This window comes from Motacilla alba, chromosome Z (assembly GCF_015832195.1).
Source record: "Motacilla alba alba isolate MOTALB_02 chromosome Z, Motacilla_alba_V1.0_pri, whole genome shotgun sequence".
NCBI classification, from domain to species: domain Eukaryota; kingdom Metazoa; phylum Chordata; class Aves; order Passeriformes; family Motacillidae; genus Motacilla; species Motacilla alba.
This window is the reverse complement of record NC_052046.1, coordinates 21,326,080-21,353,110: the sequence shown is the minus strand read 5'-3', so window position 1 is coordinate 21,353,110 and position 27,031 is coordinate 21,326,080. Positions and strand designations below refer to the sequence as shown.

The following is a 27,031-nucleotide window of genomic DNA, read 5'->3' as shown; positions in this document are numbered from 1 at the left end:
TGACAACAGAGTTGATGCTAAAAATCATCAGTCCATTGTGGCAGGGTATAAAAGAGGTAAGCAAACATGATGACCGCATCACACCAGCAAAGCCAGAACAATTTAAAAGCACCATTTATCAGAACAACGGAGAGACTGCAAGAATACTAACAGGTAAGAAATGGTAAAAAATATCTAAGTCCACATTCCCATGTGCCTCCACAGGACAGAAGTTCATTTTACAGCAACATATCTGGTTTCATATGAATGTACAAGAAAGTCTGACTAAAAACCAGAGTTACAAATACCCAGCAGCATGTGTCAAAGCCAACTTTGGTGGTCAACCCACTTAAAGTTTCAGGTCAGTAAAACAGCAGTTGCTTTTAAATCTAAAATTGTAAGAGATCAGAAGTAGCAATGCATCATCCAACACAAAAGTACTCTGTTGTGCGTTCAAAAAAATCCTACTAGATACCTTTGCTTTGTGTAACTTTAAAAAAAAAACTAAATAAATAAATAAATGTGGAGGAATGTTCATTCCCACCAGAGATTTGGGGAAAACTACATTTCCCCACCCTCCCCCAGTGCCTGTAAGTCAGCAGCGTCATTCAACTCAGTTTGAGTCTCTTTGTTTTGAGACTTACAGCTATCATGAGAACCATGGGAGTACTTAAGCTTGAGGAATGAGCAATATTGTTTCCAAACTGTCTGCTTCCATCCTCTGCTACATTACAGTCACTTTACAAGTACCACAGGCATGAGAACATGTCAGCTTACAGGAAGGAAAATAAAAACGTTACTTCACCAATTTATAATTGTGTCCTATTTCACTATCCTTTAACACAGGGATGCTGCCCCACAGAAAAAAAAAAAAAAAAAAAAAAAAAAAGAGCAGAAAGGAATTTGTTTCATCAGCTTCCAAACAATCCCATCATTTTAGGCCTTTACTAGGAAGTTCAAAGAATTTTCGTATTTTTGTCATTTCTGTCAACTGAAACTGCCAAAACAGTGATCAAGTTTTATAGCAATAACAGCACTAGGAATAAAGTTTTTACAAAGCTAAAAATTAACTTTCTTAACAATATAGAGTATCGCTATTAAGATTCAGGTCAGTGGAACAGTATCTTGTCCTCCACCCCATTTTTAATTTTTAATTTTTTTATTATTATTATTATTATTTTTAATTAATCAACCTATTCTAATTATGCATGAGTACGAAATTCCTAAGACTGCTAAGAACAGTCAAAGACACTATAATTGCCTTATAAGAACACCAAACCACACCCTAACCTACTACACTCACCCACACCACACAGGGAACTCTCACTTTGAGGTTACCAACACCTCTCACTTCAGATCCTGAATGCAGACAGAAGTATAGACACAGCAGCTTTCTTATATTCATCACATTATTCCCCATGCCCATTTTATCTCAATTTATTTTAAAGACAGAGCTGTGATTGAAATTAGTTTAAACTTCCATTACGTACTTCTGAGACTGGAAATCGGACCAACCAAATTAGACTCACACATGAGCACACAACTCCACAAGCAAAGGAAGATCTCCTTGCAACTTGTTGTTTACTACTTTCTCATCAAATGTTACAAACTGTGGATGTATCAGTGTTTCAATTAATATGCTAACTGACAGACAACGAATTCACAATAGTCTGCTTCTTGTGACCAGAGGGAACAGAAGACAGCATGGAACAGGAGACAGCATTATGGTTAAATTTTCCTCAATCCTTCCAAATGTCAGTCATTTTACCAGTTTCTTCCTGCTCTTCATGTCCTTTCCGACCTCTTTATCCCCCTTCCATTTCCACACCTATAAATCTTCTAAGGAGTTGCAGAACCTTTTGATCTAAGGCCAAAGAAGTTTACTATATCCTTGAGTTTTATCGTTAATCACAGATTGTCATTTTACGCAGTTATCCTCCAAGTCCAACAACAAGCCAAGAAAGTTTTATTCCCAGAAAGGCATCTGAACTTCAAACACTATAAATGATTACACATTGATTTCTTCTCGTCATTTAGTTTACTGCAAAACACCACTACTTCTTTGTCTCTCATGTGGCCAATTCTACCTCGGTGAAAAGCTCACAGCCTCACTTTGGTAACACTTCTCACTTTTCCCACTTTCTAAGTGATACTGGCAACACAATTCTAGATGACATTTTAAGATAACCATCACTAACACCACACACAGATGACTCAAATATTACAGCAGACAAGAACAAACCCTTATTCAGAGCCACTACTAACACACAGTCAGACGCTTCAGTTCCAGAGGTGATGCACTATATTTAACCTAGCTTACTGATCTCAGCTGTGTGGGTCCTACACTAGAAGAACAAAGACATCCTCAGCCGACAAACATTTTAACGGCCCTAGATTCTTGATTATCTAAAACTAGAAACTGGTCCCAGTGAGCCTTTTCACCATTCAGTCTCTCACAAAGGAAGAAGACTATTATATGGGACATCTGGAAAACAGAAGCATGGTACTCATGCAAAACAGGGATGTATTGCTTAGCTCCTACATGTATTTGTTCTCTACTCATTCTGTACCATTAACAGGATACAGAAGAGGGTTATACCTACACTCACTTCTAATGAACTGTGCAATATCTCCTTTCAGTTCTCTCTCGTGCTCAGTACATCCTGACAGCTGGAAGTTAACTAAGGCTGATGGGAAGTGACCACCACAAAGGGGGTATTTTTGAAAAATACACTGCATATGCTCACAGGACTTTTTAACCTAGGTTAGTCTTCTCTGAGAGATTATTATTTTACCTACTTTCCCCATTATTCTTTAACTAATGATAATTTGCAGCATAAGCTGTATTCCCAATTCTGTGAAATCACAAGCTCTCTCTGGGAGAAATCTTAACCCCAGCTGTCACCACATCTGTATTTTATCCACACTCAAGAACGAGCAAGAAAAGTATAAGAATTAATAAAGCCACTAGTTTTAACCAGATGACATAGGAAAGGATTCAGTATCTAGAATTCTGTCAAGCAGCTGAATCTACAGTTTTGTTTTAAATTCAAGAACACCGTGACTATTTTGAAAACAATGATAGAGCCAAGTAGAGATATGTTTGTATTTATGGAAGAGAATACCCAGTCACCAATGTCTTGCATCAGCTCGTCAAAGTATTATAGTTTTATAGCTCTGGACCAGGTCTACTCTGGCCTTTTGTTGTATGCATATTGTTATGTCTATGAAGATGCATGTTCACCTCCCTCTTGCTACTACTAAATTGGATCTATCTACTGGATTAGAACTGCAATTAAGTATTTGTTAAAAGGAAAATACAGACAAAGAAATATGAAAGCAAATGCACATTCATGGGTAAGGAATAAATGGAATAAAATACACAAGGGAGAACAGCTCTCTAGTCTTAGAAGCAATTGAAGCACAGAAAACATGCTATCATTACTTGACAATTTTAGCATTTCATAGGAATAAAAACCTCACATTTTAAAAAGATTTTCAGTAATTACTCTTCAATGTTAAGCTTATTTTAAGTTAAATAAGAACACGGTTTTCAACTTTATACAGTGGTTTAGCATTCAAGCTGTTTCCTCAGTTCAGACTCTGTGTTCCTGAAGTCTAGCTAACTATTTTGGGGCGATTAGAGATAACAAACCAAGATTAGCTACTTTGGCAATTTCTATTATAGAGTTTTTGTGCCTCTCACAAGTGCCATCCTTGTACTTGCGCTGCATTAACTGTCAGAGTATTAATTACCTACTCACATCCAAGCATTGAAAACCTGAATCCCTGGACAGGAAGAACTAAAACTTAAAGAAACCCAAGTTTCAGATGGAGTTTCCTTTTACTTTCAAGGAAGTTTACTCAAAAATAAGTTCAGCTACACCTGATATTCATTATATAAAACTGAACATAGACAATTAGTGATTTGAAAAATTTCCTACAATTCCAAAATTAAACATTTAAATAAAAGCCTTTTTTAGATTACATGAATTACTTAAGCGCAGTTGATACTGTCATTCACTTATCTAACCAATTAGTGCTTCTAAAGAATGTATTTTATTTGTTCACTATCATTTATTATCTATGCAGTAATTTTGCATCTTCTCAAACAACAAAATGGCTGTCTTACATCTGGGGAATAAAACACACAAAAGGGTGTTGGTGTGCTGTTTGAATACATGCAATTATTGGTAGTTAAGTTCTAATTAGCATAATTAGTTTTGAAACAGTTCCCATAATAACTGTCAACATTATGTCAATTTAGCTGAAGTTAATGGCATATTTAACAAAGACACACTTACTCATTTTCAGTATTATACTATTTAAAAGAGAGGAAGAAGCAAAGCTCTTTCTGAAGAAGTAGAACTGTTTTTCATAGACATTGAACATTTCTTATGTTTTTTCCTTTCAGCACTCCAACTTATAAACAAGTAATTTATATAATTAGTCCCCTCCAGCTTCCATAAGACCATTCTTACAAATTAACACTGATAAAATGGCAATAAAAAGCAACCAAAGTACAGATGTTTGCAAATTCAGTCTTCTGTTGTTTTGGGGAAGACAGTTTGCAGGGGGATGCCTGGTTTGGAGGGGGAAGAAATCAAGAGGTAAATCCTTTAAAATATAAAGTGAGTAGTATGCTAAAAAGTAGCAAGTGTTTCCAGTCATAGCTAGACAAAACTGGAAAGATCCCTTCACTGCTTGGTAGGAAAGGGCATAAGCCATTCACAAAGGCCAGTTTTACTGCTTTTCTAGTTTTGATGTTACTAGAAATTATTTCCCAAGTACTAAAAGATGATCTATTATTAAACTAACAGTCATTTCATTGGCATCTTCCATGAAGAAACCATATGCTTTTCAGAATCTAATCTACTTCATGCTGTATACTCATCTAACACAACAGAAGGAATAGCCAACCTAAGCTCAATACTTGCCATAAAGATGAAATCACACATCCAATCTTGACTGAATTTAAAAGCCAAGTGTATTACAATCTACATGCTTCATTTGAGGATCTTTGTAATAGTGTATTTTTATTACGTGAATACTCCATAGAGAAGTTACCATAAAGTACTCATGAAATACACTCTCTCAGAAAGCTCTCTGGACTGTGAGAAACATTTCTTGTGGCACAGGGATTTTTTTTATTTATATAATTCAGATAAACAAAATGAAAGACTTCCTGCTCCTTAAAGCATTTTTTTAATTAGGAAAAAATCCACCATACAGCCAAACAAGCAATAAATCAATAAAACCTGTAACAGGAGTTTACAGTAAACCATGACAAAGCCAAATCTGAAAAAAAAATTCCCAATTAATTTATGCAAATTAATTTCCTTTCATCTACACATTTATCATTATGTATTATAGAGACACTTTGTGTTTAGGTTTCCATTGTTTTTATATATGAAGCTAACTAGAAAATGTTAAAATCAAGAACTTCATTCAATCTGTGTCCCACAAAATACCTTCGTGCCTATAAAACAGTAATTAATTGCTCAATTTCAGACTTGTTACCATAAGTTTAAGCATATCAGCTTATCACAATGAGAACTTAACAAAATTGCCTTTACTTCAATTTATTTTGAAGCATTTTCCAAAAAATTCTTCTCACAGTAATGAATGGAAAAGTCAAAACTTTGTTTTGTAAGTTTTATTTTCAAATATCATTTGTAAGTTTACAAATGATATTTGAAAATACTTACGGAATGGCAGAGTACTCATAGGGAACAGGAGGATGACCCCTAAACTTTGGACACTGAATGAGGGAGCAACTTCACATTAACTCCCAATCCATCCTACCCTGAAAAGATGCCTGAAGTCGAGTGAATGACTGACAGCCTACAGTGCAATGAGTGAGATAAACTAGCTCTACCGCAGTTTTCCCACACTCCTGTAAAACTCAGCATTGAGATGCACACCGAATGGCCTTCCAGGAGCAACTATTACTGACCGTGGAGAGGAAGAGACCGACCAGACCAACACGACCCATAAAAACGTCCTAAAGCAGAACCACTCCTCAACTCAGCTTCCCCTTTCTATTCAGCATTGAAGACATTCCACATCATTTTGTTAATGTTTTTAAGTCCACACTAATTCTCTGTGCAGACTCCCATTGTCTGTTTCACCACCAGAGAATCAGTCTGTCATGGACAGTTCGAAATGCTCCTGACAGAAACTGAAGAGCAGCACAACTGTGACTTAGCTGCCTCTGAACTGAGGGGAGACCCCATTGCAGTCACAACTTCCTCATCAGGGGAAGAGGAGGGGCAGGCACTGATCTCTTATCTCTGTCACCCAGTGACTGAACCCAAGAGAATGGCCTGAAGTTGTGTCAGGGGAGGTTTACATTGGACATTAGGAAAAGTTTCTTCACCCAGAGAATGGCTGGGCACTGGAACAGGCTCCCCAGGGAAGTGGTGACAGCACCAGCCTGACAGAGTTCAAGAAACATTTGGACAATGCTCACAGGCACATGGTGTGATTTATGGGGTTGTTCTCTGCAGGGCCAAGAGCTAGACTTTTAAGATCCTTTTGGGTCAATTCCAACTCAGATGATTCTGTGATTCTGTGAATTAAGGGTCCACATCAAATCCAATACACTACCCACTCATCACAAAATCAGCCTTCTCCAATACATCTTTAATCCAGCTCTGTGGGTCTACACAGAAATTGTATTTTTAATTTATAGTCCAACTGCCTCTACTACAGGAGTGAATCATGCACAGCTATTGAACTCTACCTAAAGCAACACCTGCAGCCCATTTTTAATCAATATTCTGTAAAAAAAAAATCTATCATTTCCCACTGAAAGGTTTTACACCTCTGAACCAGTGTGAGGATTTTGTGAATTTTTAACACATTATTGACAAAACAAGAAAAAAAATTACAGGGTTTTTGTACCCTGTTTGCAATTGCACTAAACACTAGCATGTATCTTTCACCTGTTCACTTGTCATTCTTGTCTATATTGGCTCATAATCATTACTCAGTCAGATCCATATCAGCTGAGTATCAACCCAAGTGAGAATGACCAGTTCTAGTAAAAGAACTAATAACAGGTTAATTATTTTTCAGATGAGCGAGACAATACATTTAAAGTAATTTCAACTCAGACTGTGACCAGCTGCATGAAAATTCTTCATAGAAATCTCTTCTACATAAGAGTAAACTCTCTCCTAAGCACAATTAAAAGTAAAAGATCAAATTACTAGAATCTAACAATAAGCCTCCCAAATTCAACTCTACCAAATCATGGAATCAAGGGTAAAACAAAAGTACACAAGGAGAGGGAGTGATCCCTAACTTATGGCCCCTTTTAAGCGAAGACCAAAGTCCTTCAAAAGCCTGACAGAAAAATATTTGTCAAAGGAGGCTTGAGAAGAGCTCTGCCTATGCGACACTAACATTAACCTCTTTAGGAGGCAAGTTTGATCATCAGCAGTTCCAGATAAGAAATAAACACTTCTGAGAACCCTGTGCACAATCTGCTCAGATCTGCTTAGATGGTTCTTGCCTGCTTTTGCATCAGCATGAAAGAAACTGCAGTCAGGCACAGATAAAAGATGTGGAGAGACAGGAAGGAAGAAGTCTGTGGCAGACAGATATGCCATAAAACTATGCAGGTGATGAGTTAAAGGGCCTTAAGGAAGCAAGGCTCACTGCATTTTTCATTTGTCTATTGTTTTATGACCATTTAAAGTACTTATTGATGAAATGGTGCTGCATCTTCCTCTAGCTTAGGCATCACAGCAAAACAAAAACACAATATTGCTAGCAGCATGCCCCCTAATAGTCATGCAGATAGAAACAGACCATCAAACAGCAACACAGTCCTTTTTAAATTCAGTTATTTTGGAAGAAATAATTTTTTTATTCCCAAATACAGAACAGAAGAAAAAAATGTGGGTTTAATGCAATTTAAATTAATTTCTGACCATTCATCTACTTTCTTTTTCATTTCAATTATACATAATCCAAATACTTCATTCACAATTAACAAAATTCATAGTTGACATTTAATAATAAAATATTAGGGTTCAAAGCACAGAACTTCCAATAGAATTAAGTGTTTGCAGTAAGTGTGGAGTCCAAAAAGCTATATCTGCCCTAAAGAGCCATAAACAGCACCACTACCACCAAGCAGAAGCCAGGATTAGATTTATAAGCGAAGATTTGTTACACTTGAAGTGAAATACTACTTCAGACAGCTCATGGAGAGAACAGCCATCAACCTATCAATATCATATGAAAAAGAGTCATGGTGATATCTCTTCAACAGTGGCTGACCATAGCTGCCTTCAACCTGAATGCTATGTTTAAAAAAATCCAAAACAAATCACAAAATAAGCTTCCCCTAGAAAGTAGATATGAATCAACAAAGTTTTGATGACCAGCTAAAGGCAAGAGATGGGGGAGGCAAAGCATTAATACATTTTTTTCTTTCTTTATACAAGCAGCATATCACCACAACTCTTTGAAGAAAAGTACAGGCTACACAGGGCAATGCATTAAATTTCAACACTTCTTAAGATATTAATATACAGAAACACAAAGCAGTGAAACAGATGCTTGAAAACAAAAAGCTGAAACGTCAAGTGTATGATGCATTTCTGCCCCTTTCTCTTCCCTTGTACTTTTATCCAAAAGACTTCATTAAACTCCTGCTTCACACATCTGTGTCCTCATAAGGACTAAGTACTTTCAGAAGTGGAAACAGACATTGATAGAAAAGAATGCTCAGGAGAAAGGACAGTTGCCTTCTATAGCATGCCTTTTTTTAAGGAAAGAAATCATTTAAATGCAAGCAGCTATATTAATGCAACATTCAGCTCAGGCTTTATGCAAAATCCAGTAAACCAATTCAGAGTTACTGCTACCATAAATGTTATTCAGCCGCATTCAATATATTAAGTAATGTTGTGTGTAGGAATGCATTAGGTACTTCAAAAATGCAGCGTAAGGAGGAGAGATTGGTCTGGAAATAGACTCTGGTTTGATCCCCATCCTCCCACCAACAGACACAGAGATAATTTTTTTTAGTACATTTCTAGCATTGAAAAAAGTTACTCACCAAACTAGCAGTGAGTGAAGGTGCTGACTGTCCAAATGTTTGGTAGCGCATCCGAACAAGATTAGTGGTTTCTATAGGTTGCCACAGCTGCTGTCCAGTTGCACTGGGAAGCAAATATTTGCCTGTCAAGTTCAGAAAGAGCGAGTTAAAATATGAGATGTTGCAGTTGAGCAATGCAAATGCAATGGACAGTTTACTGTAACACTCTTGCCACTGTGAAACATCATTCACTGCATCCCTGACCAGAGCTGATTCCAACAGAATTCCTGCCATTCATTTGCTAGTCTGTCACATCATCCTTCCACCAGATACACTTCTCTGTTCTCAAAACTGTATCTTTTTCCTACATAGAAACATATTAAAGCAACAAGAGATGCAAATATCTAGAGCACTAGTTATGAAACTTAAACGCTGAAAGCTAGTCAAAAATGAAAAAAAGAAAAACATATTAAGAAATATTCCTCTATTTACCCCTTGAAGGAATAAGATTCTGAGTCTGAGGGACAAAGTGAGATTTATTGGAATAAGACACTTACCATGTGGACGAATTTAGTGTATGAGAACTATTCTGCTTCTATTCCAGAATTCCTCATAATCTACCTAATACATATCACTAAATTCCCAAGGATCTTTATCGAGAGTCCCAAGTAAGGGGAGATGACCAAGGTTCAGGCCAGCCATTCTTTAGGAGCGCTCACATGGGGCTCTCAGTGCCTGTGCTCTGCGCTCAGTGGCATCACTTCGCTGTGGGCAGGAAACCGTGAGCCCAGAGCCACATAGGGTCACAGGGCCACACTCCCCATCACAGAGTGACACCACTCAGAATTGCCTCCCTACAGGTACTAATGAGGCGGATCACATCTCCAGCTCATGAAGCCTAAGCTACAAAAAGGAGCAAGGAGAATATTCAAGGAATTGTAGTAAGACGACAAGTATGTATCAATACTGGTGATTTCTGCTTACTTTCAGCCACTATCAAGAAACAAGCTACATACTGGTCTTGGCAATATGTCCACCTTAATTTCTTACTTATCTCTGCAAACTATGCAAAAGTGAGACAATCACATTACTAAAGCAACTATCTTCTCTTGGAAGACCAACAAGCTATTGATGCAAAGCAACAATACAGAATCTTATTTTTAATCAAATCTCAGTTTAAAAACACAATACAAGATCTTGACTGAACAAATCAAATGAAAAATATCTCCAAACCACATGGGCTAAACATTTGTTTCCTGAAATCATTAAACCCCACCTCATTAAGCTTGTCATCAAAGACAGCTATGCAGTGGCTATGCACCTGACCACTGACACAGGCTGTGTACCTTGGTAAATCGGCACAGGTTTGCTATGAAATCAAAAGCCTCAGCTTCATAATTTTATTTTAACAGTAGATCCACTGAGAGTTGCTGAGGCCTCTGGGAAGTGACTGTCTTGAAAGCTAGAAGTTCCCAAGCAGCAGCACAGGATAGTCTTTTAACACTTTCCAATTAGTCTTCCAAATGTGCTATTGTTCTTTGTTACATTGGTAAAGCAGAACCCATAAACATTTTGGCACCCAATTTGCTAACAGCCTGCCCAAGAGTAGAAGAAAAATGTACAACAAAGCTGCGGTTTCTTGCCCATTTATCGAGGATAACATTTCCCAGAACTGGAAAACCTGAATTAATTTCCCATCTGCTCTCTCTGCTTCTTTCTATAAAATTTTTGTTCCATTTTTGCCTAGCCTCCTATCACGCTCAACTAAAAAGGCGCCATAAAGAGCTTAAGGCGTTGATTGCAATATACACATCTTTGATATTCCATTTATGTCAATCCTCAAATATATCAGTGACATATGCAGTCAAAGAGAGCTTTATATCTATCACCTCAAAAGGTTAATTCCTTCTCATCTGGACAGAAAAAAGAGAATTAGGAAGTGACTGCAAAAAACTAAGATATACAAATCTTTCATTCAAATAGGTATGTTTTACTTCTTTAATACTTTCTACATAAAAAGAGGTCTATGCATTTTCTTTCCTTCCTTTTTGACTCTACTTGTCTACTTGTAAGATGCGGTTCTCAAAAAAGGGTGAAATCAAGCATTTCCTAGTGCTGCGATCCATAGGTTTCTAGACTTCCAGCAACATCCAGACAACTCCAAACAAGCCATCATCAAAATGCTTCAGCAATACCTATTTTGTCAAGTAGGCATACAAAATGCATAACTCCGTTAGAAACTCTTATTAATAATCTCTAGAAGCCATAAGGAAAATTACATTAAATAATTTTCAACTTCATCACTGTAGCATAATATTAGGGCATTTTATCCTCATAGAAATCAGTATTTGAAAAGCAGCAAGTCTTCACCTGATCCTTTCAAGAAAAGGTTCATTCTATTAAAGTTAGTTCTAAAACTAGGGAGTATCATCACTCTTTGGTTAACAAGTGCACTTTTCTCATAGGGTGCTGTGGTTTAGGAATGGTATTCCCAAGCTTAGTTTTCCCAGTAAAAAAGAAAATTTTAAGCTGCACCCCTCCCCCTCTAGTGGGACACATAAAAGGCAGAGATCAAGGATTGAGGTAAGGAAATTTACTGGAAACAGCAATAAGATAAGAAAATGAACAGCAACAACACTAAACACAAAAATGTACACAAAGAGAGGGTTATTTACATGCAAAAATGCTTAGTGAGTCCAGGACAACAAAAAACAGTGGCAGACAGAACCTCTGCACACCACACTTTCTCCACGATCAGAAAGCAACCCTGTTCTTCTTGGTAGCAACAGAAAGAGACCCTTTCCCTTACCTCCTCAGCAATGAGACAGAATGGTAATGATTAACATTTGGGTCTTGGCCTTGCCCACTCAGCACAGCACATGGCAGCCCAGAACTCTTGGGCTCAGCATTCCAGCAAGCTCAGCCTCCCTGGCAGCCAGGACTACAGCACACACCACCACACCTGGTACTGTAAAGAAAATTAACTCTGTCCTGACCAGAACTAGGACACAGGGGGTTAAAACCAGTCTCAAAATCCACTATCAGACACTATGCCCTTCCCGGACTGCAGTAATTTTCATTTCATATGAATCCCACTTGAGCTTCCCAAGAAAGAAGATGGAAGGCAATCATTTGCATTTAGTACACAAATTAACATTGTTTTAAGTAAAAACAAGCCAAAAAGGTTAAAATAACAAGGCAATTCAGTCTAGGAGGAGAAAGATATAGGAGAAGTAAGTGTTATTATTAATGCTTGTACTTACTTTTTGTTGTAAATGTGCACCAGATCCAAAATATGGAGAGCTAATATTGTCTGTACCTCATCATGTGCAGGGCATTCTAACAGCCACCTTTACTATTTGTCCTTTACAGTAATCTGTATTTTACTCTATCTTTATCTTGCTCAGACATCTGAAAGAAAGTCTAAGATATCTTGATACAGAGGCTAGAGGAGATGCAATCCTACACAAAACAGAATCTTGTACTAAGCCCTTCCTTGAACTGTAATATTTTGCCTGACTCATAAGAAAGCAGAGTGGATTTACTCAGAACTATATAGTCAGTATCTCCACTACAAGAATTCTCTTAATATTTCATTATTTTTCCTGCACGAATAGTATCAAGAAATATTTCAAATAATATTGGGGGTGTGTCTGTTGAAAAGATAAATTAGGCAGTAAACACTATCAAAATTACCAGTGAAATCGTGAGCATGTGTGATGCTGGCATCATCCCTTCTCCCATCTTTACCCCCAATAGGAGCCTTGAACATACCACAGTTTTCACAAAATACTGGAATTAAGGCAAGCAGACTGTCTAGAACTCCAATTCTTCTTTTCATAGTACATAGGCCTTTAAACACAGAAATGGCATACAAGAAATATGCTTTCTAAAGAGGCAAAATTAGCCAGCCCTTAGAGAAAAAGATGGTAACAGATAAACTTCTTATCTGAGAACAGAGCTAACCTACTGCATTTAATCATCACATGATAAAACAGTCCCTGCCCAAAGTGAGTTAATCATCAACTCTCCCTCAATTCCTCCAACAATAATTTAAAAAACTAAGTTAAAAATCCCCTCATACTGTCCACTCCCTCTCTCCCTAGACTTTATAGCACTCCTACACTTTTTTTTTGCTATAATTTCATTCATAATTGTATGCATTTTACTGCTTTTACATTTTCTTTGACAATCCTTGATTTTATACATTTCCACGTTTCCCCTTATTAAGTTATTTCAATGCCACTATTACATAAAAAATTTGAGCTGAAATACATTATTATTTTCACACTGCATTCATGTCTGCCTAATTCTCCAAGCAGCTGCTTTCCTTTTTAAGTGAACTGGTTCATGAGGAATTCATGAGGGACAGAGAGGAAGGCTTCAACTCCACCGCAACCCTTCCATCTTAATTCAGAATTCTGGCCCATTTACAGCATAGAACACTGCCAGCGTCCTGACCACTGATACACTGGTAGTAATGTTCATACTGCTTTCATATGCTATTGATATTGAGTCATCCACTGACAGAGGTCCCCTACTTCTGTCCTATTCAATTTCGAAATGGTCATTGTTGACTTCCTCCACTTCCTCTGCAGAACCTTTGCTGGTATCTTTGTCTCCCTTCCTGAGCCTGAAACTATCAGGACAGCCTAAAGGGAACTAACAGCATCACTTCCCGTATCTGAATGCAATCCTTGTTGGTCCAGCACATTTATCAAAACACATTTTGATGAAGGGTGGTTTAAGTTGACTATGTAATGGCAATAATTTAGCATTATTTAATAGTATTACATCATCGCTGGTGAACAAAGGTAACACATCACTGCAGTTCAGTGGCATCTTACCCTTGAACGTGCCTCTTGTATATCTAGATTCATTTGTAATGAATATTTGTTGAAGTCCAAATAGAATCATCACTAATTATTACTTCTGTTATGTTCAGCAAGCACCTATTCATTATATGACATATTGTTTAAGGACAAAATTACTTGTATAAGGACAAGGAGACTAAAACCACATACACTTTCACAAAAATCAGTCACAAAAGGCAGGCTTTGCTTTATTCTAAATAAAAAAAAATTTCCTACTGCTGAAGTTCAACTTTCCTTCCTTTGTCCATCTCAAATGCATATCATAATAGGACAGATGAGAATTACTAAATGAGCTCAAATCTAATACCTACCAATCTTTGGTTTTTAGTTAGAATTTAGAAATAACTTTGTCTCTGATGATTAGCCAATTTCATGTTATTAAGAAAATGTTTTGGCATCCAAGTAAGATTTTACCTTTACAAAAGTACTTAGGACAGTGTAGATTGCACTGCTAGAAAGTCTGATTTGTAACTAGTCAAAATGCAAAAATAAATACAGAGGAAGCATCTTGAAAATTTTTAATATCAATATTTTTTGTTTAAATACTAGAAGCAATTTTCTATTACACTACTGCAAACGGAAGACAGGCATGTACTTTGCTAAAATGGAAGAATCTGAATTTGGGCTGTCAGCAGCTACAGACACAATTAGCCCAAAGCAAAGCTGTGCATATGATTACAGTGTACCACAGAGTTACCAGAAGCTAGCATCAATGTGTTTGTGTTAGCTGCTGTGAAATAGCAGTCTTCAAAATAGCTTCTTGCCATCTGGACAATCTTTAAGGCAAGGGCCAAGAAATACTTATTTCAAGTAATTATCTTGTTATATAAGTGCAGAATATGTTTTTAAAAATACAGAAAGCTAGATACTTCTCCCTTTTTTTTACTTTAAAATGTAGCTGATCTTATCTAAAGAACTTACACTCTGGACAAGTCAGGCTTGTCAAGCACAGTTTCAAGTGGGTTGCTAACTCCACACCTCTTTCTGGGGAGCCTTAGGAGCATAAGCTACTGTCGTGGTTTGAGAGGAAGTGAGTTTTTGGGAGATGGTGGTCAAACCAATAGGTGCTCAGATGTGAATATTGGCACCTGGTTTGGCCATTGAGAATATGGATACGCCTCTGAGAACACAGGGGTTAAAAGCAAGGAACACCCAGGGTAACGCTCTCTTGGTTCTGGTGGATGGAGAGGTCAGACCTCCCCTGCCCAGCTGCGGGCTGGGTGGGGGAGGAGAAGTCACGAGGCCGGAGGGAGGTAGGCCGGAGCCTTGGGCAGAGAAGGGAGGTGAAGGCCCCTGTAGGACAAGAGTGAGTTCTCTACAGAGATGGAAGGGTGGAAGAACTTGGAGAGGCATCAGGCAGCCCCCCTTTCTCAGGAAGGAGAGAAAGAGAGAGAGAGCGTGCCAATTTGATAGCACTGGCTTGGCCGAGAAGAAGAAGGGGGGGCGGCGAGAAGAGTGCCCGGCAGGGCCAGTGTGGGAGTTCTGGATGAGTAGAGACTGTGATTTTAACCCTTCTGTGGGATGATGGAAACCTTGCAAATGCTGATCCTCCGGGAGCTGAAGGAGAAGAGAGACAGGAATAAAGTAGGAGGAAATGCGCAAGTGTGATGCAAGCTGTGCAAGTGAAGAATGACCGAGAGAAGTTGAGAAGAATTTTAGGTGGGAGGATGTCGTGGTTTGAGAGGAAGTGGGTTTTTGGGAGGTGGTAGTGGTCAAACCAATAGGTGCCCAGATGTGGATATTGGCACCTGGTTTGACCATTGAGGATATGGATCCGCCTCTGAGAACACAGGGGTTAAAAGCGAGAGCTCCCAGGGGATCTTCCTCTCTCTCTCTTGGTTCCGGTGGATGGAAGAGTTCAGACCTCCCCTGCCCAGCTTCGGGCTGGGTGGGGGAGGGGAAAAGGCCACGCGGCCGAGGGAGGTAGGCCGGAGCCATGGGCCGAGGACGGGAGGCGATGGCTTGGATAAGAGTGAGTTCCCCACAGAGACGGAGGGGTGGAGGAACTCAGAGAGGCAGCGGGCAGCCCCCCCTCCTCGGGAGAGAGAGAGTGAGAGAGAGATGCCAGTGCTATCTTGAACTTGATAGTACCAGCCTGGCCGAGGAAGAGAAGTGGGGGGGGCAATGGGAACCGTGCCCAGTGAAGAGTGCTGAGCGGTGTGGGAGTTCGAGACGAGCAGAGACTGTGATTTTAACCCTTCTGCAGAAGGTGGAAACCTGGCAAACGCTGATCCTCCGGGAGTCGAAGGAGGAGAGAGACGGATGAGAGGAAATATAAAAGGTGAGAGAGCGGTGCAAGTGAAGAACGACGGAGAGAAGCTGAGGAAAAATCCTAGGTGGAGGAGATGATAGAGTGGCTTTTGGCTGGACTCTTTCTTGTATAGCCATGAGCAGAATCTTTCCTGTAATACAGAGACTGCATTTTAGGGGGAGGCGGCGCCAAGGAGTGATGGTGAGACCCCTCGGCCCCAGGGGGTGAAATATTGGGGGGGACTGGTGTCCCGAACAGGAGGAGGCGGCGCCAAGGAGTGATGTGAGCGGAGACGACAGGTGATGAGTAATGGTGAGACCCCTCGGCCCCAGGGGGTGAAATATTGGGGGGGGACTGGTGTCCCGAAACAGTGAGAGACTGTTGTTCTCTTCTGGAACTGGGCATCCTTGAAAGGGAAAACCCTAAAAGCAGCTCTGGTCCATGTGCAGTGGTGAGAGCACTGAACATGGAAGGAAGAAGTCACGACATGCAGTTGTTGAGTGACGGGGATTGGCCTGTGGCACAAGGGGGGGCTCTTCTCTCCTCAATGAAATGAGAGGTGATTGTCGGAAGGGTGGAGATGGACTGAGTTGATTATCTGAAGGGTGATGGACTGGATTAAGATCTAAGGTTTTGTGATATTCTGTAAGAATTGAGTGGGGGGAGGAGAAATGTTTGAAAGGTTTCCATTCTGCTCTGTGTGTTCATTGTATAATTCTGTGATAATAAAGTTTTTTCCCTTTTGTTTATAAGTGGAGGCCTGCTTTGCTCTGTCTCTGATCACATCTCACAGCAGACACCAGGGAAGATGGGTTTTCATGGGGGCACTGGCATTGGGCCAGCATCAAACCATGACAGAGGAGATGATGGAGTGGCTTTTGGCTGGACTTTTCTTGTATGGCCATGGACAGAACCTTTCCTGTAATACAGAGACTGCATTTTAGGGGGAGGCGACAGCTTGGTGCCAAAGGAGTGATGTGAGCAGAGACGATGGGTGATGAGGTGATGGTGCTCTCGAGACCCCTCGGCCCCAGGGGGTGAAATATTGGGGGGGACTAGTGTCCCAAAAAGGTGAGAGACTGTAATTTTCTCCTGGAACTAGGCAAAGCATTCTTGAAAAGGGAAAACCCTAAAAGCAGCTCTGGTCCATGTGCAGTGGTGAGAGCACTGGACATGGAAGGAAGAAGTCACGAAGGTGGTGCTGAGTGACGGGGAAACACAGCTGGACTCGGCTGTGTTTCCAGGGGAAGCCTGTGGTGCAAGAGGGACTCCTCTCTCCTTGATGAAATGAGAGGTGATTGTCGGAAGGGTGGAGATGGACTGAGTTGATTATTTGAAGGGTGATGGACTGGTAAAAATCTAAGGTTTTGTTTCATGCTGTGGGAGATTGAGTGGGGGGGAGGAGAAATGTTTGAAAGGTTTCCATTTTTGCTCTGTGTGTTCATTTTATTATAGTTCTAAGATAATAAAGTTTTTTTCTTCTTTGTTCACAAGTGGAGGCCTGCTTTGCTCTGTCTCTGATCGCGTCTCACAGCAGATACCAGGGAGGATAAGTCTTCATGGGGGCACTGGCATTGCGCCAGCACCAAACCATGACAGCTACCTCAAAGCAACAAGCCGCAGTAGAAGAGAAAACTGGACTCTACTGCAGAGTGCTCTCGATCATAAAAGTGTTCTGAAGAGAAACACAGATGGGTACTGCTTCCTCTTCTTACCCCTGGCATATTTTCAAACACAAAAAAAAAAAAAAACCCAGAAGAGCTGGGTTTATTGACAGGTCTTGATGTGAACATAAGAAAGACTGAAGCCACCACCTGCCACTAGGTCACCAAAGAAGCAATAGCAGTCCCAACATATCCAAAGCAGCCACTGTTACCTGATGATAATTTGTCTACACCTGGTGAGCTAACACAATGCTTCTTCTCCAAAAACTACTGGCCCATGGAATTGCACAATGTCTACTGCGTAAGAAGGAGAACTTCAAGTTCACCAGCCCCTGTGCCCTGCCAACTCAGACAGGTCCAATTGGACTTAATGGTCGACTGGAACATCGGGATCTACAACCACCAGGGACCACCAGAGAGACTCCCAGGACAGAAGAACATGTGTGTAAAGGGAAAGGAAAACATGTTAATGATTTCAGGGAAATTATTATGATATTCTGGGACAATCAATCCAAATGAATGTAAAACAAAACAAAATGAATGTAAAATATAGTATACAAACACGAACTTCCTTGTACTCAGAATGCACGGCTTTGGGAAAAGCTATTCCTCTGTGCATCTGGACAAATAAAGAATGCTTGCTTCTTAATGCTACATTGGTGTTAATACTTTTGTATTTTACCAAATTTTTGATAACACCACTGCCACTCACAAACTGCCTGAGCAGCAGGAAGTGAAGACCAAAGCAGCAATGTACTACCACTTTTACCACCACAAATAAATGTAAGCCTCACTCCAGGCTCAGACACCTGCCAAGTGAAAGACAGAGCCTCCCACCTTCAAAGTTCAAGTTAGGGCACTTAGCTTTACTGCCTCAAATTGAACTCCTGCAAACATCCCAGCTGTAGAAAATGATGGGGACACTGCAAATTTTAGGGTCTATTTTCACATCTGCGAGCAGGGAGGAGAGGTGGAATAAAGCCCATCGTTCCCATTTGCTGTTAACCAGGATAGAGTGGATGGATTTGAAGTCATTACTAGGAAACTTTTCAGTATTTTGCCTTATTCTACTGTAGCTGCATCAGGAAATTTTACTTAAATTTCCATTCACCAACAAGCAAAAAAAGAAAAAAAAAAAAAGAAATTACCATTTTAATAATGTCTTATTTATTGCCCAGAACTTAAAGGAGCATGTTTTGCATATTACACAGATACACATGGTTGAAGTTAATGAACAATGCCACTTTCCCAGTCTGATGCAGGAGGTGAAATTTTCCTTTCAGCCAATTTGTCCTCTAAACATAACATTATTCAGGTAAGCCCATAATTACAACTGACTCAATTACAAATTCTTTTGTTACTGTAGAAAAAAGCCTTTGTAAGAAATCCTATTACACTTACTATAGTTCTTTTAGTTTTTGATATACTATAAATCTCCTAAAATGCTCTATATTTGTTTCACTTTCTAAAATTAGATAAAGCAGTGGCACCCTCAGGCACATGGTATGATTCTTTGGGTCGTCCTGAGCAGGGCCAGGAGTTGGGACTCATTGATCCTTGTGGATCCCTTCCAGCTCAGGATATTGAATGGTTCCATGATTCCGGCTGACAATGCATGAAAAATAAATGTGGCCCACCAAAGTCAAAAATTTGGGGTGTGATTATGAACTTAAAAAAAAACACAGAAAAACTGCAGAAGACCTACCTTAAATTTTCACCAATATTGGCAGAATTGGAACTGGAAAAGGACATATCAAGTTTTGGAGCACAAACTAGTAGGATGAAGGTTTAGATCTGTTTAGATCTGTATCTAAAAATACATATATATATATATATATAAAGAAAATGAAGCCTCCATTAAGTACAAAGGCATGCAGAATCAAGCCTGTTTATAAATCAACTACCAGGAATAAGTCATCACATCCCAGAAATAATGGTTCATGCTTGGAACAAAATTCTCTCACTGAAAGTCATTTAAAAGACAGTACAAAATTTTGCTGATCAGGAAATTACGCAGAGTTCCCTTGCTAACAGATACTTGCTGAAGTTATATTGACTATTTGCAATTTATTATTGAAGTACTGTGACAGCAGCATAATATTTGAAATGCATTTGAGATCACTAGCAAATCTCCCTAACCTCTAATTAGATTTGGAGGGTAAGGATAGGTTTGGGGGTTTTAGTTTGGTTTGTTTGGTTGGGTTTTTTAAGTTTTCCATACTAAACATACCTAACTCAATAGCACTGTAAGCCAGCCAATGGCTACAATAACTACATGATAAAACACCCTACAGATTGAAGTTGTCGTTCATGACACTACTTCATTACCTCACCTCTCTACTGAAACACAACTCAGCAAAATAATTATTTGGTAATATTTATCAGTGAGCTCAGAGATAGAACACTCTTCTGCTTCCTTTTATTTATCTTAACAACAAATAGGTCCTTTTCCCATAATTCTAACATGCAGTTCCAAAACTTATAAACTGCCAGTCCATTCTATAACACAAACATAATATACAGGTATTACTGCATCCCTTTCATCCTTTTTTACAGCTTACACCTGCTCTAGAAAAATTTCAAGTCCAGTTCTGTAACTTTGATAACAGTAGGAAAAACACACATGTACTACACACACGATACTACAAAACACACACTACTGCACACATGATACTACAAAAAGCACACTAAACTACATTCAAGTGATAATGGGACAGAGTTCCTTTCAACATACAGTCTATTTTGCAAAAACAAGAATCCTGCACACCAAGAGGTCAGCGGTAACTGATACTGGCCAACTTACAACAAAACTGTGCCTAGAACACAAAGGACCTCAAAAATTCACTATTGCTCAAATTCAAATGTTATGTGAACAACTGCTTCAATCAGTGGCCAGTACTTTTGGCTCACAACTCTCCATCATCGCAAAATTTGGAGTTTTGCTGACAGAATTTATGGTGTGAAATAAACATCTCCCATTACTCTATGAAGAACATACCCAGCAACCCATAATTGACATTAAGACAAACATGGAATGATGTGTTAACATGCTATTTTCCCTACAGTACCCACTGTGACCCCTTCTTTTGCCTCATGTATGTGTTGTTATGCCCCATAATCAAATCCCTATGTGCTCAGAGTAATTTTTCAAAAGGCAGAGTTTCCCAATAGAAAATCCTGCTCCTATTTTTACTGAAAAACATCTATAAATTCTTCCACTCAAGTTGTCAACCTTCATTCTAAGGATTAAGTACAGGAAGTGTTTTTTCCCTCTTCTCAAATATTTCTCTATCTGTACATTCAATTTATGCTAAAGCAACTAACCTGGAGAAAGCAAGTATGTGGTCAAATCATTTGCTTTACAACATCCACTAGAGAGAGACCACAGGGAAAAAACAGCCTCTAGGAGCATAGATCATGTGTTCTTGATGTGCAATTATAGTTTGTTTATATAAATATGCTGCAGTCAGTTTTGCACTAATGAGCTCAGGTACTAGCAACAACAGGACTGCAGCCTCACAAACCTCAAATTCAGTTAATCAGCTGATTAAATACAAGCATACAGCTAAGTCCAGGTAAGTGGACTGGACTTTCACCTGTGCTTTTATAGTTTCACTGTTAAGCATACTTGAACCAGCTAATTCAACAGCTCTTAGGTTACTTCTTAAGGAGTTACAACTCAAACTTCAGAAATTTAACATGAATATTAATTTTCTCTACTTTTTGTTTTTCCACTATGACAAATTACTCTTAACAATTTTTAAGCTGCTTTTTTAAGTGTCCCAAAGAGGGTTAAACCCTATTTCTCCCTCCGTCAAAACTGGCAGCTTGCAAACATATCTGCTAATTAGGCAATCGACTGCTACAGTTTGCTTTGATCTCAATAATCAACTTCTCATGTTCTGATGATACAAGCACAATTTAGCAGCAATTGAGGAGTTAAAGGCAAAATAATGAGACAGGAATACAGTATCTTCTGTTCTCATCTCATTCTATTACATGGTGCAGACTCCAGACACGTCAAAGAATATGGAAATTATCTTGCTAGGCACACAGGAAAGTAAAAATCAACTCCACTATGCAGGCTGATTGAAGTCTTAAATGATGAAGGTAACTGACAATGACAAATATAACCTCATGTCATCTCAAACACCAGCACACCAAGAGCTATCTAAAAATGCTGATTTCATAGCAGAATATATTTACTTCATCTGAGAAGACAGCTTTGTACTGAATGCATTAAAAAAAAAAACCAAAACAAAACAAAAAACACCCTCCACACTGCGTTTCCTCAGCCACGTAATTATACAATAGATTGCCTCTGTCTCTTTCTACTAATTCTGGAATAAGTTTAACACATGGCTTTAAGGAAACCTTTGAGGAAGGCAATTGAAAAGACTGCCAGGTGTGCTCTGGGTAGGCAGTGAATGAATGGAGCATGTTGTGCTTGTGTCATGCACACATGGCTGCTGAACCCTCCCACCTCTGTAGCCCAGAGCGCAGTGTGTTAGCACCCGTGTTAGGCTGCTACTCTTCCTCTGCTGCTGTTGGGGAGAGCCCTCAGGCAGCTGCAGCTGGAAAGGCTGTCTAAACAGGATACATCCAGTCCTGACATGTGTCACAATGAAAGCCATTTTGAAATACTTCTGTTCTGATATGAGAAGGGAAGAAAATGCAGGAAGTAAAATTTCCTATTAAAGGCACATCTGATAGAGCTTTGGCACTGGCAGTCATTCTTCTGGGACTGGGGACAGGCCAACAGAGTCCACCAAGCCATATCCCCAGACACAGCTATGAAATCATAGGGCTCTTTATGGAGTGGTGTAATCATGTACTGTAATCATATATTCCTGGTGTAAATATGTATAATTTCTTCCATAACAGGAAGAAATTTTGATTATGTACACAGTGAATACAGAACACTTCTTTTTATCTACACCAAGAGGCCATCATTAATAGAAATAACCCTTTTTTTAAATGTTGCCATTAAACGAATCATATCATCACTATGACAAGCAGTTGTATATTATGGGAAGGTCTTATTTCCAAAGAGGTTTCAAGGTACAAGTCACGTGATTGTACAAGTTCAGTTTTCCCCATTCACCAAGTTGTACCAAATAGTTGACACTGTAAGACTTCATGAGCTAATCTCCATTTTCAACAATATTAATGATAATTCATACAGCCCAATGTTTGTGAAAATTCTGCTACTGCCAACTGCTCCTCGGTATGAACGGGGAAAACCTCCTCTTCCAAGTCCTGCTAGCACATGCCAACCTATGGACAAGAGAACAGCTTGATTTTCATAGTCCATAAAGCTGTTGATCTTTCTGCTAACTAGGGTTAGCAGAGTGATGAATCTCTGAAGCAAAAAACAGACTGAGAATTCCCAAATTCATTTTATATCAACCACAGATTAATTATACAGCAATAACAACAATTGCTGAGCGTATTTGGATGACTGATGACTCAGATCAAAACAAGAACATTAAAGAAAAAATACATAAATCACAAGGGTTTTTTTTTTTTGTTTTAGCTCTTCATGATCTGTAGACAATGCATGATCAGAAGAACATGAAATAATTTTACTAATGTAGAGTGCTTTAGGATCCTTGGATTAAAGATTCTATAAAATTAAATTAGTATGTATTATGTTACCTGTACTTGTGTAAGATCAATATAAGCCTAGTAGTTAACAGCCCTGCCACAGTTAGACACAATTAGCCCACCAGGAAGTCTTTTCCAAGTAGTTATTGATGAGATAACAGTAGGTGAGATAAAAAGTTCAAACTAGGTAAAGTGTATTTTTTTTCTTTATATATAACAGCAGAGCTTATCAGTATGGTATAAAACAACTGAGTTAGCTGCATTACTCTCCAAAATATGATCTCTTCCCAGAAATATGTTCTTGTATCTTTCAGAAGTAGAAAGGGAGATAGCAATCTCCAAATGCTGCACAGCAACTGAGAGCCCAGGACTTCACTGCCCATCTCAGGGCAAAGTGAGGAGCAGCAGCGGGACGTGAAAGGGCAATTTCTTTTGCTTGTCCAAGTGATTTGCTAGGTTAACCCTCTTCACAGTAAAAGCTCATACAATTTCCCATCCTTTCACATTACCTTCTGCTGTGGATTCTATTTAACCATCTCTGAACATGGCAAACTAAAATCTGTAGACAATTTAAGCCAAAAACCCTCTGACTATAGACAGCCCTTTGAAGTTTGTGGAGATCAAGACAACCAGCCACCACAGAAAAGCAGCTTTTTAATTAAACATCTTTTCTCCTGATTCAAAACAAGTTTTAAAGTCCCAGTCTGTTTACCATTAGAAATCCTTAGGAAGGCAATCGAAGGCTACAGCAAGAGGCATTTAAAAACACATATATTAAACAAACATCTTTTGTCCCAAGAATAACAGAGCTGAACTCACCTACCACACCTTCCTCTCAATCACATACTTTCCCCATCTAGCACACCACCAATGCCCCTGCACCCAGAGGGCACCACTGTCCCTCTGAAACAATCCTCTTTTCCCTCTCTATCTGACCTAGGGCTGTGAAACAAGCAGCTGCAGCTCAGCTTTGTGACAGGGCTTATCCTGCAGTTCAACAACCTGTGCAAGGATTGTGTTTAACACTTTCTGTGGCACAAGCAAAACTTTTAAAGATCTAGTCTACTACCCAGACAAAGGGTGTGGCAAGCACTGTTATGGGCAGGTGTTCATACAGGGAAGAGGGAATCTGGAACAGGAGAGAAGTTAGGACACAGCAGAAGAGAAAAAGGCAAATACCGATTATAGTGTAAAGTGACCATGTTATCCAAAACTTTATAACCTGTTGGAAATATGACCTTTCAAATTAAAAGATGAATTGGTCATAAGCTACATTCAAATTCTTTTACTCTGAGATTGTTTTATCTCATGAATGCTTATGTTTAGTAACCACAGTTATGAAATACTGGTTTTCATCTTGTCTTTCTATTAAACAAAACTGTTAGCACTTCACAACAAGAACTACTAAGGGAGATTTGCTAGACTAATAGCAGGCAACATGCTATTTTCAAGAGGTTTAGTCTCTGTTTTTCCAGAAGTCTTCCTCCTTGGCAATGAAGATTATGGAAAGCAATACTGTTGCAACAATTATAGTGAAGGAGTTTTTCCAAAATATAGTAGCATGTTGTCTTCAGGAACCACTATTCATTTCTTTTATTGGACAAATATTAATTAGTGGCTGCGTAGCAATTTTCTACAGAATGCAATAGTAGATTTATTCTCAAAAACATTGACTTCATTTTTCTTCAACTTTGAAAAACATTCTTCGCTTGTCACTGAAAACATGTGGTTGCTGGATTGCTTAAAACTGTGCAACTCAGGGAAACAATTCTGGCTCTAGTTTCCCTGAAGCTGTGTCAAAAATAATTTCAGTTCCTATACTACCTCTGCAGGTTTCCAGCCCTCTTCTCCCTGATCATCATGATCAGTAGATTATGATGTACTAGTAACCCAGTACATCATTCTCAATTTTTCTTGTATTCATATATAAAGAGTTTTGTAATTTACTTCAGCAAATTCAGTATAGTAGCTTCTCAGTAACTGTAATCTTTCAGGTTTTGCAAGTCTCATTCAATATACTGCAACAATACAGATTTTATTTCTTCTCATATGTCGCACAGAACATTATTCCCTCTTGCAAAGCTCAATAAACTCATTTTTATTTAGGATCTATTCCCAGCGGTAAAATCTCTATATATTTACCTCTATTAGTATTCAGCCCTACAAAAATTGAACTCCTTGCTTTCTTTCTGCAGCATAAATATTATGAAGAAAGAGATAGAGCTAGGGAAATATTTTATTTTGGTAGTTCACTGATTTCTGAACTTATTAATTTAATATTGAATAAATAATATTTTGAAAAAGCTGCATTATTTTAAGTTATTAAAATTCACCCAGAAAGGGCAAGATTTCTCTTCCTCAGCTTTAAACCTGCCTTATTTTTTTTTCTTTAAAATTCTCTGAGTTGTCTTTGTTGAAAAGAGAAGCTACACCCAGAAGATGATTTATATGTTAGCTTAGTCACTCAAATTTTGATGAGAGGAACCTCATTCTGAGTTTTTTTCTTTTTTCACTGCCTATACAAAGGAGCCAGTAAACTAGCTTAGGGAATGTAACTGCTTTCTAGACAAGTAACATAAAGCAAAGTAAGCCTATATCTAATGTCACAAGGCTATATAAAAATGAAAGTTTTGTTGTATACGAACAAATAAATTTTGTTTTGTTTGTTTTCACTGTTAATACTTCTTTTGCTCTATGGCTCAATAATACTGTTTTTAACAGCCAAAGGAAAGGGAGAGTAAAATACAAAGTGCAATTCACCTTTCTAACATCTCCAGTGAGCAACACACATCAGTGTAAGAATATTCTGAAAATTTGCAAGCTAGGAGTCTAGTCTCTTGCTTCACTTACTCCCACCTACTATATTTTAGGAGGGGTTTTTTTTGCACATTTTTTAACAACAGAGGCAGAGACTGAACTGAAAATAATTTCAAAGATATTTTTCAGAACTATTTTCCAGTGAACTGATACCCACTGTTAAGCTAGCCCTTAAAGGCATATTAAAAGTAACAAAAGAGAAGAAAGAATAAAGGAATACAGTAACCAGTAACAGTGATGTTAAATACCAAGCACTTTCTCAAATTACAAGCCTCCAAATATTTTTCCCCCTTTATGGACCAGGAATATTTTTTTCAAAAACATCAAGACCTTAATAGAAATTTGGGATGGAATGTGTGAGCATATACATTATCCCTTACCAAGCACATGTCAGCCCAGCATTTTTAAAGAAGAATTTATTGTGCACCACTTTTTTTTTTTTTAATGATACTGTGATTCTTGTAGTTTCAAACCACAGTGGCAAACCACTCTTAAGCAATTAAGAAATCTTAAAAAACCCCCAAAACTTCAGTATGTTAAAAAAGGGATGTAAATACATGACCAAAGCAACATTTTCAAATGTTCAGATTACTGAACATTTCAAACAACTCTGGAATTAGTTCTCTATCCACAGTGGTTTCTTTAAACAGTTTTTAAAAAATCCCTAAAGAATATAAAGAACTTTCTGTAATTAGAATGAGTTTGATTAATTTAATCAGTATCATGAAAGCTGTTAAAATATTTAAATTATTTTAAGATACCAAAGCCCTACGGTATTCAGGTT

The 27,031-nt window shown here is 38.6% G+C and overlaps 1 protein-coding gene across 3 annotated transcripts in view; it reads right to left on the bottom strand.

Annotated features, from left to right (window-relative positions):
- Positions 1–27,031, bottom strand: part of MAST4 (microtubule associated serine/threonine kinase family member 4) — a 292,655-nt gene that overhangs the window by 198,680 nt on the left and 66,944 nt on the right. For all 3 annotated transcript variants that reach the window (XM_038123723.1, XM_038123724.1, XM_038123725.1), the window contains exon 3: positions 9,056–9,177. In XM_038123723.1, the coding sequence (XP_037979651.1) occupies positions 9,056–9,177 (122 nt within the window). The remainder of the gene's footprint in view (positions 1–9,055; positions 9,178–27,031) is intronic.